The 20,419-nt window shown below is 50.5% G+C and overlaps 1 protein-coding gene across 23 annotated transcripts in view; it reads left to right on the top strand.

The window, feature by feature from the left end:
• Nucleotides 1-20,210, top strand: part of Git2 (GIT ArfGAP 2) — a 50,220-nt gene extending 30,010 nt beyond the window's left edge. For 4 of the 23 annotated variants that reach the window (XM_076559951.1, XM_076559949.1, XM_076559947.1 and 1 more), the window contains exons 13-20: nt 1,634-1,776; nt 3,413-3,562; nt 8,197-8,445; nt 10,332-10,421; nt 13,737-13,819; nt 14,226-14,414; nt 16,909-16,972; nt 17,486-20,210. In XM_076559951.1, the coding sequence (XP_076416066.1) occupies nt 1,634-1,776; nt 3,413-3,562; nt 8,197-8,445; nt 10,332-10,421; nt 13,737-13,819; nt 14,226-14,414; nt 16,909-16,972; nt 17,486-17,698 (1,181 nt within the window). In that variant the 3' untranslated portion in view covers nt 17,699-20,210. The remainder of the gene's footprint in view (nt 1-1,633; nt 1,777-3,412; nt 3,563-8,196; nt 8,446-10,331; nt 10,422-13,736; nt 13,820-14,225; nt 14,415-16,908; nt 16,973-17,485) is intronic. The other 19 variants (XM_076559957.1, XM_076559958.1, XM_076559953.1 and 16 more) reach the window with 7 other exon arrangements.
• The last annotated feature ends 209 nt before the right edge of the window (nt 20,211-20,419 follow it).

Genomic DNA, 20,419 nt, shown 5'->3' with positions numbered 1-20,419 from the left:
TTACATGTAATTGTTTTCCTAGCCACTTATTTCCCCATAAAATTAGCACCTTGAAATGAACCCAGGAGCCTAATTTAAAGTGTACAAAGGACATAAATGAGAAAATGACGGCCCTTAATTAGTATATTCCCCTGCTGTCCCTTACATTCAGAACCCCTCCACCTCCACGTGATTGGAATTTGCTCTGTAAACGTTAGGTGTCTATAGCAAGCAGCATTGTGATGGAAGTGTAAAGCACGCTGAGCGTCCGTCTCAGAGTAGCTCTCACAAGTCCCATCTGCAGACATAGGAACCCACTTCCCCGTAGCTGGCCCGTAACTCTAGTCTCCGTTTGTCTGTGTACGGAAATGACGCCTTTTATTTTTGAGGCACTTAAACAAGATATTTGTACCATAAAAATTAAGGTTCCAGTCAGTATCACATTCCCCAAAGGCAGACAATAATTTGTGTTTGCTCTTGTTTGTTCAAGATTGTGGTTCTAAGCTGGGCGGTGGTGGTGCATGCCTTTAATCCCAGCACTTAGGAGGCAGAGCCAGGCGGATCTCTGTGATTTCGAGGCCAGCCTGGTCTACAGAGCGAGGGCGCAAAGCTACACAGAGAAACCCTGTCTCGAAAAAGTAAAAAAAAAAAAGATTGTGGTTCTATTAATTCAACCAAGAATAAAGACTGGGAAGGTGCAGTAGATTGGTAAAGATGCAGTCTGGAGAGTCTGTGTTAATTTGAAACCTCAAAAGAAGCCTCCTCTTAAAGAGAAATGACCAGATGTTTCATGTGTGTTGTATATAATAGCAGACGTTAGAAACAGCTAAGTAATAAATTCTAGAGAAACAGTCACAAGAGTAGCACACAAACATTCCAGAAACACTTAGTGATGGGAAGTGAAATTGGACATTTTTAAGGGTTTGGTGTAGTCTCGATTTTGTAAGGGAAGTGTAAGGAGACTGGACCATATAAGAATATGCACATGGAATTGCTCCTGACCGGCAGATTCAGTATTTGCCCAAAGGACATCCTTGGCTGAGTCTGGCAGCCCCGAGCTTGTCCAGCCACAGTGGGTGGACGAGCGGGTTTTTTTTTCTTCTCTCATACATTTTATTCCCAACCACAGATTCCTCTCCCCCGCCCCGAGTCTCTCCCTGACCCTTCTGCTTTCCCCCAGATCTACCCCCACTCTGTCTCCCCTCAGAAAAGAGCAAGCCTCCCAGGGCCATCAACCAAACACGGCATAACAAGCCACAGTAAGACCAGGCATATACCATCTCATCTAGGCTGGACGAGGCAACCCAGTAGGAGGAAAAGGATCCCACAAGCAGGCAAAAGAGTCAGAGACAGCCCCGCCCCTCCCACTCTTAGGAGTTCCACAAGAACACCAAGCTGCTCAGCTATAACATATATGCAGAAGACCTAGGTCAGCTCTCTACAGGCTTGGATCAGGGACTCTGACCTTTTCTGTGTAGCTATCCATTGGGCTGCTTGCTTTCTGTTAGCCCTCTATGGGTAAGAATGTAATGTTATTATTTCTCTCATTTTCTTTCAGTCCTTTAAATGGGTAAACCAGTAAGTCATCCTAGTAGTTTTTAGGAGGAAAGAATAGATTGTAAGTCTGAAATCGTTTTCCCGCTTCTGTGAACAGATAATGTGGAACTCATACTGAGAACTGTCAGTAACCAGCACAGCACTGAGAGCCAGGACAACGACCAGCCAGACTATGACAGTGTGGCCTCAGATGAAGACACAGACGTGGAGACCAGAGCGAGCAAGGCAAGCCGGCAGAAGGTGAGAGGACACACGTAGACTGGACAGACGTGTGTCTCTTCAACTTCTTCTCCCACTGGGCCTGACACTGAATGGCACAGAGCTTGCCGAACATGAACAAGGCCCTGAGTTCAATTCCCAGCACCACCAGAAAAAGCACACATACACTTGCAAAAAAAAATAAAACTTGCCTGCAAAATTGCAAGGGTTAGCCCTTCAAAGGTGCTATGGATGAAACTGGGTTTCCTGCTACCTCAAGACAAGCAAAGATAAAAAAGTAAATGCTCTTAAAGTAAGCAAATGAAAAGTCATCCCTGTTGGTATCATGACTGTTTTATGGGGCATGACCAGAAGCTTTTATGGGCTCAAATTTTTATCAGGTGGTTTCTCTGCATGCTCTTCTCCCAATGAGGCTCTTCTCCTTTCCCCAGAAGAGGTCACTGCTGGGGAAGTGGATGGTGACAGGAAAAGGCGCACCACACAGGTGGTGTGAGTCGTGAAGGACAGCCAGCCAGGAGGGGCAGAGACCGAGCACCAAGGGTGGAGGCCTGGACAGTGTGGGATCTTAAGAAGGGTGGAGGCTTGGACAGTGTAGGATCTTAAGCAGGAAGAAGGTGGAGCAGGGAGGGCTGGGCAGAGGGGAGGACCAGCCTAAAGGTCGGCCACACAGCGCAGAGGTTGTGACACCACCTCGGAGGACGGAGGCCTAGAGGGCAGTGCAGAGCCCAGAAGCTTTAAGCTGGAAAGGGCTGACCACAGAGCTCCCTCAGGGCTTAGGCCAGAGGGGCCAGTGGGAGAAACTGAGGCACTGTACTATGAACATGAGAGAAGGTCCCACCCACTGCAGGCTGGAGCCCCAGGACTGACCCCCAGAGGCACTCCACAGACACTAGAATACTGAGCAAGGAGATAGGCTTGAAGCAGGGGCGTGGACAGAGATGTGTTCAGCATTTGCTACCTCACATTGGCAGAAGGGATACCCCTGCCACTGAAAGCCAAGGTCCTTCCCAGACCCTCGGGCTAGACCCTCCACTGAATGACTAGGTTCCCACTCTTCCTCCAATCCTCGGCTCCCTCTAGCTGAGCTCTGCTGCTGTTGGAAGCTTCTCCTCTGGACATTCTCACTGATGTCCCCGCTCCTCAGACATGACTTAGAGATCCCCCAACACCTTAACACGCAGCCTGGTCCAGCTTTCTCCCTCCCCTGCTCCACTGTATCTGTCTCCACAGCACTAATCACCTCAGCCCGGCTGTGATTCCACATTAGTCCTCCCTCTCACCTGCTGGGCACACACACCATGGAAGCGGCAGTCTTTATTTTCTCTCCTGATACATCCCACTCACTGGAAATCGCTTGATGCTCAGGAAGTAGTATGGAATGAATGAATTCTTGAAAGAATGGGTTTTTAAATTAGCAAGGAAGATGTGTGCAAGTCAGGACAAACCTTAGACAGTCAGTGTCCATACAGGTTTGCAGCTCCCTCCCTGCTCCTTGAGGAAATTCTGGCTTTCAAAGTCAAAAGGACTATAGGGCCCCTGCTTCTCATTTGGTTTAACTGTGCAGTTCAGCTGGCATGGCCAGAGATTGAGATTCTTTAGCTGTAGTCTTGAACATCATCATCTCAGATTGTGAACGTTTTCCCCAATTTATTTTTAGAGCCTAGATTCAGATTTGTCAGATGGACCAGTCACTGTGCAGGACTTTATGGAGGTCAGAAGCGCCCTAGTGGCTTCTGAGGCCAAGATACAGCAGCTAATGAAGGTGAATAACAACTTGAGTGACGAGCTGAGAATTATGCAGAAAAAGGTAACATGTTCATAAATGCCAGGATGGTTGACTCACTGACCCCAGAGTAGAAGGGAGAACCCTAGTCACCATGAGTGTGCCAAGGGAAGGGAAACATTGACTGTAGCAGACCTAGAGATCCGGGGGCCAAGGAAAGCTGTCTTCTTGAAAGCAGGATGTGTGTGGATGTTTGAAATGAAATATTACTGATTAGAAATGCATCCAGAGGAGGGCTAGGGACTGTAGCTCAGTGGTAGAGCATCTGCCTAGCATGCATGAGGCCCTGGGTTCAGTTTTCATGTTTGCCTGGGGATATAGTTCAGTGTGTGCTTCTAAATGCATCATTTGCATCTAAAAATGCATCCAGAGTAAACTCTCCACTCAAGAGACCTAACAAACAGCCTAGTTTGTGTGAGGCAGCATAGTTTTGTCCTGTCCTGGGCTTCCTGGGAGTCTGGAAGCTACTTCTTGGATGTGACACCGCGTCACACACACTCCAGTCACTGATTCCAAAGATTAATCACACCATGCAGACAAAGAAGGCAAAAGAGGGGGCTTATCAGCATGGAGGTCTATCACACACCATGCAAGGTGCACTCTCTGTTGGCACCGACTGACCGCTACCCTGCAGCCCTCTCCAGCATCTCAGTTCACACGTTCCCCTGTACTAGCAAGGAGCGACAGCCCCTGTGGTCAGCACATCTAGCTAGTCCCCGAGAGCAGTGGTTCTCAAGCTGTAGGTCCCAACCCCCAAAGACATTGGAAGATACTGGGAACTGCGTGAGTGCGTTTACCTGGTTGTGGGGCATGGGTGAGAGTGGGACATTGAGAAGCAACAAGCGTCACCCCCAGATTGTAGTTTCTGCACTCATTGGTTCTCTTGAGAAACAAGCTTTTTCTGCACCCAGAAAAACCAGAGACTGGTTTGTGTTTTTATGTTGCCGTCAAAGAATGCTATTTCAGATTTTAAAACTTTTTTACTTGGTTTTTTTTTTTTTTTTTTTTTTTTTTTTTTTTTGGTTTTTGGTTTTTTGAGACAGGGTTTCTCTGTGTAGCTTTGGAGCCTGTCCTGGATCTCGCTCTGTAGACTAGGCTGGCCTCGAACTCACAGAGATCCACCTGCCTCTGCCTCCCGAGTGCTGGGATTAAAGGCACCGCCACCACCATGCAGCTTCAGATTAAAAAACTTTTAAGGCCAGGTCACAGGTGCTCTTCCTAAAGGAAAGCCAGAGAATCGAGCTCTTGCTTGCTGGGATTCAGGTTGTGAGACCCTTTGAAATGGGTGGTCCCATACCTGTACTGCAGAGGGTGAGGATGCCTTAGATCATTCGGCCCCCACAGACCGGTGCTCAGGCCTGCCTCACAGCCCCATCTAGGCTAGTGCACAACGGAGACCAACAGGCTGAGATCCCTTTGCTGGAACATCAGGACTTGCATTTCCTCCACCTTTTCTGAGACACAAGGATGTAGTTTAATGTGTCATCACACAAGTCATTTTCTTGGAGTGATGTCTTTGTTCTGAAACTTGGCCTTTGTAGAGAGCACTCTGTCAGACATCACCTTTTCCTATAGCTCTCCTTTCAGTGTCTATAGAGTTCATCAGACGGTGCTGGGAGATGGCTCAGTGGGATTTGCCAGGCAAGGTGAGGACTGAAGTTCACACCCCCAGAATCCATGTGAGAAGCCAAGTTGGTCACAGCGGTCCACTTGCAATGGCCGGGCACCAGAAGCAGGATGGGTTCTCCAGAGCAAGCCACTAGCCAGGCTAGACCAAACAGTGAGACACCTTGTCTCCATAGGTAAGGGAGAGAGCGATTGAGGAAGGTACACACACATATGCAAAAAAATAAGGAAAACTAAAATTGGCTGGGGCGATGGCTGAGCGGGCAAAGGAACTCACTGCAGAAGCCTGATGGCCTGCATTCCAGTCCCAGCACCTGCATAGAGGCAGGAAAGGACTCCGCCACGTTGTCCTCTGACCACCCCAACTCACACTTGATACCCATGTGCATAGTCATTTTTTGTTTTTATTTTAATTTCTGGAGGCAATCCGTATCTCTGAAAGCAGGTGTCTTGAGTTTCTTTAGGAAATGTAGAACAGAGACCGGGGAGGTGGCTGGTGGGTAAGGCACTTGCCACCAAGCCTAATGACTTACGTTCAGTCGTTCCCCCCCTCCCAGCGCACAGTAGAAGGAAGGACCCAACACCCCAACATCCGCACATGTGCCATGGTGTGCACTCACCTAGGTGCATACATGTGCACACAAAGAAAGAAACAGACATTTAAAAGGAGATGTTGAGCAGGGCCATTGTTCATTGATTGCCTTTTCCATTCTTACAAATACTTTTGGTTTCTGAAACTATTGAAATATCTGTAACTTTTTATTTCCTGCCATATTTTTTCCAAACAGTGTAGCTTTTGTTTTTTGTTTCTCCAGACAGGATTTCACTGTGTTGTGTAGCCCTGGCTGTCCTGGAGCTTACTCTGTAGACCAGGCTGGCCTCGAACTCACCGAGCTCCTCCTGCCTCCATGTGTTGGGATTAAAGGTGTGTGCCACCACTGCCTGGTTCTTACAAAGATAAACATGGTTAACGTTTATCTAAGGGCATCTTCTTTGTAAATACAGAGTAATTAGCCGGGCGGTGGTGGCGCATGCCTTTAATCCCAGCACTCGGGAGGCAGAGGCAGGCGGATCTCTGTGAGTTCGAGGCCAGCCTGGTCTACCAAGTGAGTTCCAGGAAAGGAGCAAAGCTACACAGAGAAACCCTGTCTCGAAAAAACCAAAAAAAAAAAAAAAAAATACAGAGTAATTAATTTTTTTTTTAAGTTGACACAGCCTTGTAATCCCAGGCACTACAGAGGCTAAGGCAGGAGAATCACAAGTTCAGAGACCTCTTGGGTTAAGAACTAGTTCAGGCCAGCCTGAGTAACTTGTACTCTGTCTCAGTGTGCCAGGGTCACAGCTCTGGTAGACCATGTGCCTCTGTGCTTGAGGCCCTGGATTAAATCCCGTGTGAGGGGCTGGGGCGATTGAAACCAAGAACTTGTTCTCATCTCAGAAGACAATTAGCAAGACCCAGACTGGACATTTCAGAGGCATCAGCAGTGTTGAGAGGGTTTCTGATTTCACAGCCTAGTCTGAGACGCCACGGTGGGCTTTTAATGTAGACAGACATGCACATGGCACTCGGGCACGTAGTCACTTACACTCTTCACTCTTTGGACTGTGGCCATTTCACTGAGGCACCCAGTTCCCCGTTCATAATCCTGACAGGCCAATCACACTTACCTGTGTCCTGGAATGCAAGGATTGCTGGAGGCTCTGGTTGAAGAAGAGGTTGCAGATATAGGCGAGGAAGCCATGCTTCTGTGGAAGTGTGGCCCTTCTGATACAAAGACCTGGGCTTGTTTATATAGCAAAGTATGTATCGATTTTATTTCAGCTAGATACAGTTTTTAATAGAATTGGCAAAGTAGTGTGATTTATGTCTGACCTTTTACATTTAACAGTTGCTTGGAAACGATGCTAATTAATGAAGAGGACCGGCCACTATTGGTGTATTTTGCGCAAATGTCTGCTTTCTAAATAAAAATTGAAAGTGAACTCCTAATACTGCATGAGCTTGCTATTGGAAAGCAAGGCTCTCCTGGGGCAGACACAGTTGCTTATGGACTTAAACCTTGTCGATGGAGGGCAGTTTGGTCAGAGGTACATTCTGTCCAAGAGGAGGCAGTTGGGACAGTGTCGGGAAGTTGCCATACAGAGGGGAAGCACCAGGAAGCATGGGTACGGTTCAGGTCGCCAGCCCCACAATCCCTTGCTGCTCTCTTCACCCTGAAGCAGCCCAGATGTGAACATGGAGATTACTCGGGGCCTCCAGATGTCAGTGTCTGACCAAAGCCAGGTGCCACCAGGCAGGCTAGCTCCTTTAGAGCCACATCATCACTGACGGCATGGCTTTTGAGTGACAGGGCCAATGACAGGAAGGCTGGATGCACCAGCCCTGGCAGAGCACTGGTCACCAGGGGAAGCACACGTGCCCCGTGGAGTGCCTTCATGTGAAGATGCTAATGTAGTCCAATAGGTTGCCAGTTTTCTGTGATAAGGGAATTTAGCGAACTCACCATGGTTTGGCTCCCTCATACTCTTTTAAAGACGTGCTTGAAAGTGCTTGGAATATCAAGAGTGCCGTGCAATACAAATTTATCCCAGTTTTTCTTGTTGGGTCTTTTAGAAAGCAGTGGGTGCTGGGTTTTCCTGAGCTGAACCTCACTCTGTTTCCTGCTTCGCACAGCAACTATGGTTTCTCTGTCCTGCTTCCGTGGTGTCTGCCGTCACTTCTCCCATCTGCAAATGTTCAGGGGTCACACAAAAAGAATCGAGTTAACGCTCTGAACTGCGTCCTTGAAACAGCTTGTCTGCAGATGTTTCTGGCCCCACCCCAAGACAACTTTTTAGGTGGTTAGACTTGAGTTTCCGTGAGCCTGTGTGATAGAAAAGTGGGTCACTCCAGAGGGAGAGGTAGGGCTTCCACTTGCAGCCCAGCTAGCTTTACTGTTCGCCTGAGGCCGGCGTTGTGCTCGTGTATTTGATGTTGGCTTTGTCTGCTCACTGTGCGAAAACACGGGCCCACTGCCTGACATTTCTTTCAGCTTCAGACACTCCAGAGTGAGAATTCAAGCCTCAGGAAGCAGGCCACAACCAATGCCTGTCAGGTGCAGACTGGCCCTGACTACCCAGACACTTCCAGCCACCCGTCTTTAAAGCGCCGGCCATCGGCCCGGGGCAGTAGGCCCATGTCCATGTATGAGACTGGATCAGGTCAGAAACCATACCTCCCACTGGGGGAAGCGAACCGCCCTGAGGAGAGCAGGACAAGACTTCAACCCTTCCCTGCTCATGTAAGTAGCACCGTTGTGTGTCTGTCCCTACTGTGTGCTCTGACTGCGTGCTCCTCTTCTGACCATGTGATCTCTGGGCTCTGAGAAGTGCCGTGGGTTTGCTGAGTGGACATGACTACAAGTGCTCCCAATGTGCCATGGGCGTGCGCACAGGCTTGTGGGCTGAAATGTTTGGGCTGGGTTGGGCATTCTGGCTCTTGCTCAGCCCCGCCTCTTCAGTGCCTCTCTTTCTGTGATGTGTTTCCCAGACAGCCTCTGTTGACAATTTTTATGTAAAGCATCCTTCCTGATTCCACAAACAAAAGCCAATTGTAAAGGTCCCCAGCCGAAATGTCTTTGTCTTCAAAATAGGCAGAGATTGGGGCTGGAGGCATGGCTCAATGGTTAGAGCACTGGCTGCTCTTGCAGAGGACCTGGGTTCATTTCCCAGCACCCACATGGCAGCTCACAACTGTCTGCAACTCCCTGTTCAGGGGATTTGACTCCCTCTTCTGGCCTCCAAGGGCACTGCATGCACGTGCCACACAGCCATGCCAGCAGAACACTCGTGCGTATGATGATCTTCGGGAACCCAGCAGGGTAGGCAGAGGCAGGCCCCTCTATGAACTGTAGCACTTAGGACCAAAGATGACCCACGGGCTGAGACTCTGGGCTTCAGCGTCCTGTTCACTGACCTCAGCACAGCTATTAGCATGGCTCGGTCATTTCATAAAGGTGCAGTCTAAGCAGCAAGGAAAGCAGCACTCGGGAAGCTGAAGCAGGGGGATTGCCTGGACTATATGAGGAGAGCTTATCTTCAAAAAAAATAAAAAAGATGTAAATAATAGAAACTGCATCTACCCCACAAGTGTCAGTTCTGAAGACTGCTCTGTGACAGGTTCTCACGATCTTTGCAGTGACTCACAAATTGGTATGCAAGTTTTGTTTTCAGACATTAAAATGCTCTTTCTTCTGGATTGGTTTATTATGAAGTTGTCTGTTTTCACAGAATGCCATGAGCATACACTGCCTTCAGAGTGTCATAGTTGTTCTGAGTGTCAAAATTATTTCTTGGAAAATAGAGTTTCAAAAAAATCCTTAGGGTAATGCAAAGTAAATGATAAAAATCTAATAAACTAGACAGGTGGTGGTGGCGCACACCTTCAATCCCAGCACTCAGGAGGCAGAGCCAGGAGGATCTCTGTGAGTTCGAGGCCAGCCTGGGTTATAGAGCCAGTTCCAGGACAATTACACAGGGAAACCCTGTCTTGAAATACGAGAAGAAAAAAAAAATGTAATAAACTGATTTTAATTTTGTCAGCTTTAGAGTGGTAAAGCTGTAGTGTTGTATGTAACCAGGAGTCCATTTCTCAACTTCTGTTTATTTGGTTTAATGCTTGAAGACAATATATTTGTCTTTGAACTAAGTGAAAAAGAGTCTAATTTTCATATAACCGAGAACAGAACTTAGGAAAGCCCACCTTGGTAACGTACAAGCGTACTTGATCTTAGAGGACGTCAGGGTGTACGGCTGTCGTGTTGTCCTGTGTCTGCACGACTGGAGACTGGCGTGCTGGGGTGCGCCAGTTTCGTCACCCACAGCACTTAGGTCACATTGCCCCTCTTGGTTGGAGAGCACGCGTCATTCATGGCAGGCTGTGCATTAACTGTAGGCGCTGCCGGTTTTGACCGTACGCCAAGCATAGCTCTGATGGCTGTGCTGACTTTTCCCTCCAGCAGAAGTGGCCTCTTGCGTGGAGAGTGGTTTCCAGCAGGCACCAAGCCTCTCAGGAGCTGTCACAGCTGTCACTGAGCTCATGGGACTATTGTGTGATGAGCCGCAGGGTGGGAGGTGGCCGTTGGTTTATTTTGTATTTTCCCAAGCTTATTTCTCTCTCCACTTCCAGATCGGGAGGAGTGCACTTGTGACCTCCTCTTCGTCTCTGCCTTCCTTCCCCTCCACACTTTCCTGGTCCAGGGACGAAAGCGCCCGAAGGGTTAAGTACACTCTGAATGGTCTGCCCTGGAGGAGGGGCAGTGCTCCTGGGCGCTTTGTGCTTGGGCGCTGGTCCTTCTGTCCCTGTCCCTTGCTAACAGCCCTCTGTCCTGCATGAAACGGCGGCGGCACTTTGCTCCTGGTTTCTCACGGCAGCAGCCACATGCACATCTGTCCTAGCGATTCAGCCTCCCTCTGTGTGACTCCACATCGCTCCTCTCACCTGTCTAACCAAGGTCACGAATCAGCCTGCAGCGCTCACTCTAAGCATACTATCTTGTTAAACAGAACGTTTAGCTGGCTGCTGGTTAACTATAACAGGGAAAATCTGTCTAGGTTTTTGGAGCTGCAGTTCAAGTGTTGTGTTTGGGTTGGCACGAACGTGTTCTGACTTACTCTGTGCTGGCACCGTCATGTCTGACAAACCCAGCCCTCAGTGCTGCTGTCACGCGTGTGAGGGGTGAGGTGGCCATAGGCTTAAACTGTCTGCTTGTACTGATTGGCCAGACCCTTGTGCTGGTGTGGGCCTCACCCTCTGAAGAGTAGTACATGATCAAGCCCCTCTAGGGGGTCACCTCCCCAACACCTACCTTTAAGGATGGCAGCTAGCCGGGCAGTGGTGGTGCACACCTTTAATCCCAGCACTTAGGAGGCAGAGGCAGGTGGATCTCTGTGAGTTCGAGGCCAGGCTGGTCTACAGAGCAAGATCCAGCAAAGGCGCCAAGCTACACAGAGAAACCCTGTCTCGAAAAACCAAAAAAAGAAAAAGAAAAAAAAAAAAAAAAGAAAGAAAGGCAGCTAAAGGACGCAGAGGAGTTAAGTGTTATGGTCCCTGTTCCCAAAGGACCGCCATGTAGAAAGAATGCTTTCATATATGCAGAGAGCATGATGACTTCCTCTGAGGAAGGCTGTGGGTAGAGCCCGAGCGGTGGAGACCTGCCCTTCAGTTCTAGCTCAGTCTGTCTGGAGCAAGGGTGAGAAGAGGGACGGAACTGGGGGCAAGAGAGTACCTCCCCCAGCAAGGCTTGGTGGGTCCCCTCCGCCCCTCAGAGTGGCGGGGACCCCATCCGCTGCCAGGGTCACGTGGCTAGCCAGGTCTGAGTTTCCTTTTGAAGTGGTGACGTCCAAAGAAGTCTTGCTGTTTGGTACTTGCAGTCTTCTGAGGAGTCCTGACGGCCTACTTAGTGATTTGTTCCAATCCAGCTAGAGAACAGCAAAATAATAAGGAAATCCCCCATTTTGTTCATAATTTTGTTAATGAGAGTCAAGTAGGCCCTCCTTACCCACCATAAAATTTTGTAGTTTTTAAAATGTATGGCGTTTTTGTAGCCTTGAAAAAGACCTGTTGCTGAAATGGTTTTGTGCAGTGATGGGTGAAGTCATTCAGGCTCATCCGAGCTCCTGCAGCTTTGTCGTAGGTTAGGTTTCTGTGGTTTGTCTGTGCAGAGGAGATGGCAAGTTGTTAAGGAGCTGGAGAAACAGCAGCTATAAGGTAACTTTTCTATTAACAGCTTTGAGAGCAGCACTTAACAGCCCTGGCTCTGCATGTTCACAGTAATTTTCATAAACTTAAATGCTGGCTACATTGAAATCCTGTGTGCTTTTTTGACGACGGAGGAGGACTTAGTGCGTAAGTAATTGACCCTGGGTGGTTGTCCTCTGCGCTGGACGAGCACTCCCTGAGCTCTGAGCACTGAGTGGGTGTGTGGCTCACTCTTCGGAGGTTTACACAGAGCTTGGCACTGTTGATCACTGTGGGTAAGGTATTCCATTTCTGACGGTCGTCTTGACATCAGGGGAAGCAGAATCATCTGCTGTAGAGACATGGGATTGCAGGAGACAGGAGGATTACAATTTTAGGACAGACCCGGCTACATAGCAGGGCTCTGCTCAACATCCAAAATAGAAGGTGCGGAAGATATTAGTCCTGTCTTCTAGATTTTTCCTCCCATGGGAGCAGCTCTGAATGGACTGTCCAGCTGCGTGTGTGTGTGTGTGTGTGTGTGTGTGTGTGTGTGTGTGTGTGTGTGTGTGTGTGCATATTTGTTTGAAATTAAAAAAAAAAAAGATTAGCCAGACATTCCCTGTAAAAGGTAAGGAAGGTCTTAGAGAGGTGTGGTTTTACTGTCACGAGGTTCCAAGCCAACACTGGTCATTGACCAGATGAGTTGGAGTGGGTAAGAAAGTCGGTATTAGATACTAGCCAGCCCCAGTGTCTTCTCAGAGGGGGAGAGGAAGTCCAGGAGGAAATGTGAAGGAACTCAGCAGACAGACAGAGAAGGCGCCCCACCTTGGAGCTGGCCAGACCACAGACCTTCTGCAGACTTCCTCAGTCAGCTTCCTCTGGCAGGAGCCGTTCTGGAGGAGGCGGCCCCGTCTCCTGTGTCTAAGCAAAGCCTTTACAGCCGCAGCCTTCACCACACTCTCCCGCCACACCAGTTAAGTCCCTGTCGTGGGTGGCTGGAAACAGGCAATCAGTCTGTAATGGGTGTAGATTTTGCATCGACTTATGCTTATTTCTAGATAAGGGGTTGTCACACACAGGAAGATGAACGCCGAGAGATGGTTTCTCCACACGCTCCAGACCAGACTCCTCCAGAGGATGTGGTCCTTGCCACATCTTGTCACACTGAGAGGCCCCACCTTTAATGGCACTGCCTTTCCCTTGCAGTGCTTTAGGCATTCCCACTTTGAATCTTCAGCCCATTTTGAACCTCCATAGTTAGACCGAATCTTTGCATCTTCAGAGGTAAATATTTTGGGAAACAAGTAGTGTGGAACTAAGAGTCATCCTGGGCTAACCCATTTGGTTCCCAGGCAGCTCGTGGCTTTCTTAAAGAGGGCTCATGGAAACCATCCCTGAAGGCAGTTCTTAGCAGCAGTCCCCAGACTTCCCAAGCATGTGGTAATGGGGGGTCTGCAGAAGGCTTGCGGCCCGGCTCTTGGCTCCTCTGCAGACTCTGCCTGAGGGTGAGCAGCTAGCTCTTGGTCCTTCTGCCCCTCTGGTGTTAAACCAGACCAGCTCTGAAGGTGTGTGTTCAGACACATGCCGCTGGGTTTGTTACTAACTGCGTCTCGTTCCCTCCACTGAGAACTAGAGGAGAGGCTTGCGTGTGTGCCCTTGTCATGCGTGTGTCTGTTCAGGAGACGTGGACCCGGTGTTCACTCACCTTCACTGCGTTCCCACTAAAGGGCCGCTTCCTGTCCCAAGGGAGCTCTGGGTGTGAAGGTAACCTAGCCTGGCAGGCGTGCCTCCCTGGGAGGACTGAGGAAGGATGGGATGCTCAAAACTAACGGGGGCCATCTCTTTTCGTAGGCATCCAGGCTGGAGAAACAGAACAGCACCCCGGAGAGTGACTATGACAACACTCCCTATGACACTGAGCCGGATGACACAGTGTATGTGCAGGAGGGAGCCAGGGGCCGTGGGGCGGGGCCGTGGGGCTGTGAGCACAGCTGCTTGGGTTTCCTGGTGTCGTAGACTGTCTGTCTGTCTTCTGCACTCACATCACCAGCTCAGTGCCGTCCGTTTGCCCCTGTGCCAGCCTGCTGCACCCTCCTGTTTCTCAAGGAGTCGGCAGCCTGGGGTGGCTGTTGGCCCTCCCCACCTGACTTTCCTCCGTCTCTCTCCTTCGCCCTGTCTCCAGCAGCCCTAACTCCAGCCAGGACAAAGTGAAAGGCGGAGTGTGGCCGCAGTGCCGGTGACAGGCAGGCCTGGCTGTGGGTCTCCTGTTAGACAGGAGAGGGGAACCACGGAAACAGCTCGTGTGCGCTCCTCGGGCTTAGCCTTCCTAACTGTCCACAGGCCAAACCGGAAAGGACGGCAGAGGAGTGTGGTGTGGCCCGGTGACGGCTCACTGCCCGACCCAGCGGAGCCCCACTTGGTCCCCAGCCCCACGCTCCCCAGCACAGAAGATGTCATCCGGAAGACTGAGCAGATCACCAAAAACATCCAGGAGCTCCTCAGAGCGGCCCAGGAGAACACACACGACAGGTACGAGCTGCACCTGGGCCAGTGGGGTGGGTGTGCTGAGTGTGCACCTGGGCCAGCGGGGTGGGTGTGCTGAGTGTGCACCCGGGCCAGCGGGGCTGCTTGAGTTCTGCTCTGACTTCGGGGTGGGTGGGAACGTGAACATGTGTGTGGCTCGAGTCTGGGGATGTTAGTGTGGAGTTTTGTGTTTTCATCACGTTACGAAGTCATCTAGAGTAAATACATCCAGAAATAAAGCTGCAGTGTCTGGGGACAGCCCAGGGGAGGGAACCACCTCACAGCTCGAAGGCCAGCGCTGCTGCCAGAGTCCACTGGGGATGAGGCTTCCAGACAGGAGGCGTCCTGAGGGGGAGGATGCTCTGGAGAGCACCCGCGCGCGTACACACACACACACACACACGCACGCACGCACGCACGCACGCACGCACGCACGCACGCACGCACGCGCACACACACAGGTGCCCATGGTAACTTGGCAAGAGACTGCACCTTCCTGCATAGAGCAGAGTGCCCTGCAGCTTCCCCCACACCACCTGACAGTGATAAGGGATCTCACACAAGAACCACTCCCGAGTGCTCCCCGTTTGTCGGGGTGCTCTGTGTGTGATTCCTTACACAGTTAGAAACACTGCTGGTGTTTCAAGCTGCGCTTACACTAACCGCTGTCTGGTGGCTGTCAGAAATACAAATAAATATGAACCCTGAGACTTCCGGCTTCAACGATTGCCATATCTTCTTTGCTTCAAGTTAGGGGCATTTTTTTATGTAGAAATCCATCAGCACCTTTAATGACTTGCTCTCCTTTCACTTGAAGACCAGAGAAAACGATATCAAAATCATTGGCTTATGCTTCCGATTTAAAGCTCAAGTTGGCCTTGGGGATTTCCTCTTTATTACTGACTTGGTGTTCTGAGCTTTCACATGGACCTGGTGCTGGGCTAGTGACAGCCACCGCCTCCTCCTCCCCGCCTGCGTCCTCATCACATGGCTGTCACTCAGGTTTACCTAGGCCATCTGCACCTCCACACCTCCATCTCGCTTCTAGTTGCCTGAGTCCAGCGGGCTTCCTTCACCCCCAGCCTGGCTCTGCTGCAGCTTCATGTGCTCCTGGTCCTGTCTCTGTCCTCGGGCGTGGGTGTACGTGTGCGCGCGCGCGCGCGCACACACACACACACACACACACACACTAATATAAAATTAGAAATAGAGATGGCTTTTGATAGTCTTTACTCAGAAGTCAGTTTTATGGTTTTAAAAAAACAAGGAAAGATTGTTACTCGCTTGCGGCTTTGAGTCCGTGGTGATTAGGAACACCTTCATCAGGCTAAACCTACAGCAGTCTGGGCAGTGTTTCTCTGCAGAAAATGCCTCCCAACATTCTTTCCCGGTGCCCATGTCCCTCCCAGGCAGCGAGGAAGTCCTGCGCACATAGCCAAGGCTTGGTGGCAGTGTTGTATTCAGAACTGTCACTCAGTCCCCATCAGCTTGTGTTAGAGCACATCATCCCTCCCCAGGCTGCAGACCTGACAGGTGTGCTGTAGTGAATCCCCTGCGCTCTGTCAGGGTGCCTCAGATAAGACTCCTGCTTAAAGCCGGGGTCTTGGTTCTTCCCTTTCTCTTTTTTGGTTTTTCGAGACAGGGTTTCTCAGTGTAGTTTTGGCACCTTTCCTGGAACTCACTCTGGAGCCCAAGCTGGCCTCGAACTCACAGAGATCCGCTTGTCTCTGCCTCCCGAGTGCTGGGATTAAAGGCGTGTGCTGCTGCCGCCGCCGCCGCCGCCGCCGCCGCCGCCGCCGCCACCACCACCACCGCCTGGCGGTTCTTCCCTTTCTCATTACGAGTCAGCTCACCATGCCTGCGTGCAAAGAGGCTTTTTACAGATGGCAATGTGAAGCTGTTATCTCCTTGCTCTCGGAGCAGCCGAAGGAAAGGAGCACATGGTGAGGTGGAGGCACTGGAGGGACCTTTTTTTTTTTTGGTTTTTCGAGACAGGGTTTCTCTGTGTAGCTTTGCGCCTTTCCTGGGACTCACTTGGTAGCCCAGGCTGGCCTCGAACTCACAGAGATCCGCCTGGCTCTGCCTCCCGAGTGCTGGGATTAAAGGCATGCGCCACCACCGCCCAACAGACCTTTTTTTTTTTTTTTTATCAGTCCTTTCTTCTTCACTTTCATGGAACTTGGCACGGGACCATTGCTCCTCCTCCTGGAAACCTGGAAGGTAGATAGGAGAAGTAAGGGAGCAGGCTAGGCACATGGTTGTCTTCATCTCTGTGGCCCAGAGCACATAGTGCAAATTCGAGGCCTGGGGACTGTTACCGGGGTGAATGTGTGTTCCTGAAAGAGGGGGACCTGCTTTGTAGCTGTGTGTCTGCTCTCGGGTGCACACGGCCTCAGCCCCTGCATTAACAAAGTGGAAATGGAACCTGTCTGGCCGCTGAGCACTCTTGACCTCTGAATCATTTGAGCTGCTGCTTAACAGCCTTTTCAATGTCTTACAGTTATATTCCCTGCTCGGAGAGAATCCATGTCGCCGTTACTGAGATGGCAGCCTTGTTCCCCAAAGTAAGTCACTTCCTCCCAGCTCTCTTTGAATGAGTTTCTCATCATTGCTCCCGGACCTTATGGATTGTCTTTGGTGAGGAGCGGGGTGCTGGGATGAAATCTAGGGCCCTGCGTGTACTAGGCACTCTGCTGTGGAGCTGTACAGTGACCCACAGCCTTTTTCTTACATTGTAGCACATGGCTTAAAACACATCACCTCAGAGGACTTGAAGATGTTTTTATTATGCACAAACATCAGATTTAGTGAGACGTGGATCTGGAAGTCAGGTGGCAAGGCAAGGCAATAGAGTAGAGTTTAGAATGTGCTGCCTACAAGATCATCTCCAAATGCCTTAAAACAGCACAGACTTCTAAAATTCTTCCCAAATGTAAGCATTTCCTCACTGCTTAGGCCCTTGTTGGCGAAGCTGGTAACGTTTAAAGCACAACTCCGGGTGCTCTCGGGCGGGCTTCCTCCTTGCTGTCGGGGTCCACCCTGCAACCCACAGCCTACCGCTGTCCTCTTCATTTTAGAAACCCAAGTCTGACACGGTGAGGACTTCCCTCCGGTTACTGACGTCCAGTGCCTACCGGCTCCAGTCGGAGTGCAGAAAGGCCCTCCCGGGAGACTCGAGCTTGCCCACAGATGTGCAGTTGGTCACACAGCAGGTCATCCAGTGTGCCTATGACATCGCCAAGGCCGCCAAACAGCTGGTCACAATCACCACCAAAGAGAACAACAACTGAGCTGTGAGGCGCGGCCCTGTTTTCTAGGCTTCTGGAAGTCCGGCTTCGGTGTAGACCTGAACTCTTCAGATTTTTATAGAAACGTTAATGATGACTTGAAACTTTTAAAAGAAAACTCAGTATTATTTTTGCATGTTTTCTAACAGACTTCTGACTGTAACTTACCGTTGCCTTACCTGTGCCTGTCTGCAGCTTCGTTCCTGTTGTGTTCCTGTCACCAGGTGCTTAGATCATGACCAGATGTGTTTCAAGTCTCTGTGCAGAGTTTGCTAAAACTCTTCCATCCCTTACAACTCTCTGCCCATGGCTGAAACTATAACTGATATTTTTAGTAAAACCTTTTCTTAAGAGAGTTGGATTTTTAAAAAATGACTTCTGTTCCTTCCAAGCATCGTGCAATAAGTAGATTGTCCATCCTGTCATAGACTCCCAGAGCTCGGGGTATCTCCAGGCGAGTGTGGAGAGCAGGGTCCTTGCCTCTTCTAAAGAGAGCGCATCTCTTGGGAGAGACAAGGAAATGACCCATATCTAACTTTTATATCATGTTAAGTGTGTGTTATTTAATATTTTTATCTTGATTTTCTATCTATAAAGATTTTACCATCATGCTTCAGTCTCCATAATGTCCAAATAGTAGTTATGAATCCACCCTCTACATCGGGTTCCAGTGGGCCACATTCAGAGCATGAGCAGCACCCATTGTCAGGGACCTACCTTCCCCCCAGCCTGACAGTTCACTGAGAACTTACTGCAAAGACAACCACAGCTCTTGCACTGGGCAGACACCATGGTGCCCTTCATTCTGTGACCCCTCACAGCTTCCCGTGACTCCTGCTCTGGAAGGGTTTCTTCCCAGGTAAGACATAATGGCCTCGGTTTCTTCCCTTCACCTCGCTGCTACTTAGAGATTAGGTAGTTCTCAGCATGCTCCAGCTGACTGCAGCTCTCCCATAGCTCTGCAAGGGAGGAGGTTGACACCCAGACCTCAGCAGCACTGGGGTTCACATTACCTAAGGCTCTTTCTTCATGCCCCAGCCCATCTGTCCCAGCTTACCCCATCTGTTTCGTATGGGTGGAACTCAGGCCTGACCTGAGAGCACAGGCAGTGTATGGCTGTGAAGGCAGCCACGTGTCCAGCAGGGCAGAGGGCAGCGGGGAGCCCCGCCTGGCCTGCAAGGACAGCGGCTCCTCTCCCTCTCCCTCCTCTCCTGTTGCTGTGGAGAAACAGACTTGGAGTTGCTAAAGTTTTGGTTTTTCCGGATACCAGAAATTTGGGTCATTTTATGCCATTTTTCTAGTTAGAAATGTGGGTAGTCAATCCAGACATGCCCACTGAACAGGCGGAAGTGACCTGTAGCCTCTAGGCTGCCTCTCACAGCCTCTGCTGCGGTCTGTAAACTGTAACATGAGGGCTGGCTTTTTGTTTGTTTGTTTTTGTTTTTGTTTTTTTCGAGACAGGGTTTCTCTGTGTAGTTCTGGTGCCTGTCCTAAATCTGGCTCTGTAGACCAGGCTGGCCTCGAACTCACAGAGATCTGCCAGCTCTGCCTCCCGAGGAGGGCTGGCTTTCCTGGCCACCAGAAGCAGCCTCTGAGCCAACCCTGGAAGGCAGCGATCACCTGCCCTGAGGTCACTGTCAGTCTCCTCCCGTGTGCTCTGTGGGAATGACCAAGGTGCAGGTTTCCTCCCGGAAACAGCACCGTCAGTCAGGTTCTCCAGGTCAGGTTGCCTACACTGTGTGCATGGCAAAGGGCCAGCACTCCAGAAACTCTGCCCACTTATCTGTCCATAAAACCCTAAATGCCACATGGCTGCTGGAGTTCAGTCAGTCCTGAGTGCTCCTCAGGCCGAAGCTTCCAGGTGGAGGCCAAGGAAACAGCAGGAGGTGCCCCACAAAGCCCCTCGTGAAACCTGGGGTCAGAACATTCTGCTCCCATAGGCAAATGCATCCTGTCTCAACGCTTGTCCTGGCCGGTTTTGCTTGTGGGTCCCATCGCCTTGCGCAAGTCAGCCCTGCGTCCAATCCAGCTGTTCTGTCCCTCCTTCCCTGTTCTTCCTTCCTGCCTGCGTACCCCACTTCCCAGGACCGAGAGGATGAAGGTCCTGTTGGTGAGCAGGCCCCGCCCCAAGCTCCATTTGCAGGAGGCACCGTGGTCTCGGCATGACGGTTCTTACTTGCCAAAGACTCGAGTCCAGTGTTGCACACAGTCGGGACTATAATCACAGTGTGGGGTGCTCCCCTGCCCCCAGCGAGTCCTCCACAGCTCCCGGAGCCTCTTGTAGTCTCCTTTCCTTCTTTGTGCTAGTTGAATGTGACCTGTGCTCCTACAAAACAATGCTGCACAGACAGAAGGAGACGCATGGCACGCCCGGTGTTTGCCTGCGTCGCTCCTTCGCCTGCACCGGCCCCCGTTGTCGTTAAACATCCGGTTCCCGACGTTACTGTCCCCTCATGTAAAACCATTGTTCTGGAAATTGTCCCTGCCAGTTATGCAATAAACAGTCTCTTCAAGTGCCTGTGGTCACTTTGCTCTCCTCCAGCTGCTGGACGTCTCCAGACACTGGGTAGGGGTGGGGAGGCCCTCACGCCACTGTATCTCTGAGGAGGGGAGGTTTGAGTCTCCCCACCTTGGGGCACCCAGCTTAGCCTTCGCTTTCCTGTGTTTAGCATGCAGCCTGTGTGTTTTGTATTTGAGGCAGGGTCTCAACCTGTATAGCTCAGG

Source organism: Peromyscus maniculatus, chromosome 23 (assembly GCF_049852395.1).
Source record: "Peromyscus maniculatus bairdii isolate BWxNUB_F1_BW_parent chromosome 23, HU_Pman_BW_mat_3.1, whole genome shotgun sequence".
NCBI lineage: Eukaryota > Metazoa > Chordata > Mammalia > Rodentia > Cricetidae > Peromyscus > Peromyscus maniculatus.
Note: the sequence above shows the minus strand (reverse complement) of the source record. Positions and strands in the feature narration are given on the sequence as shown.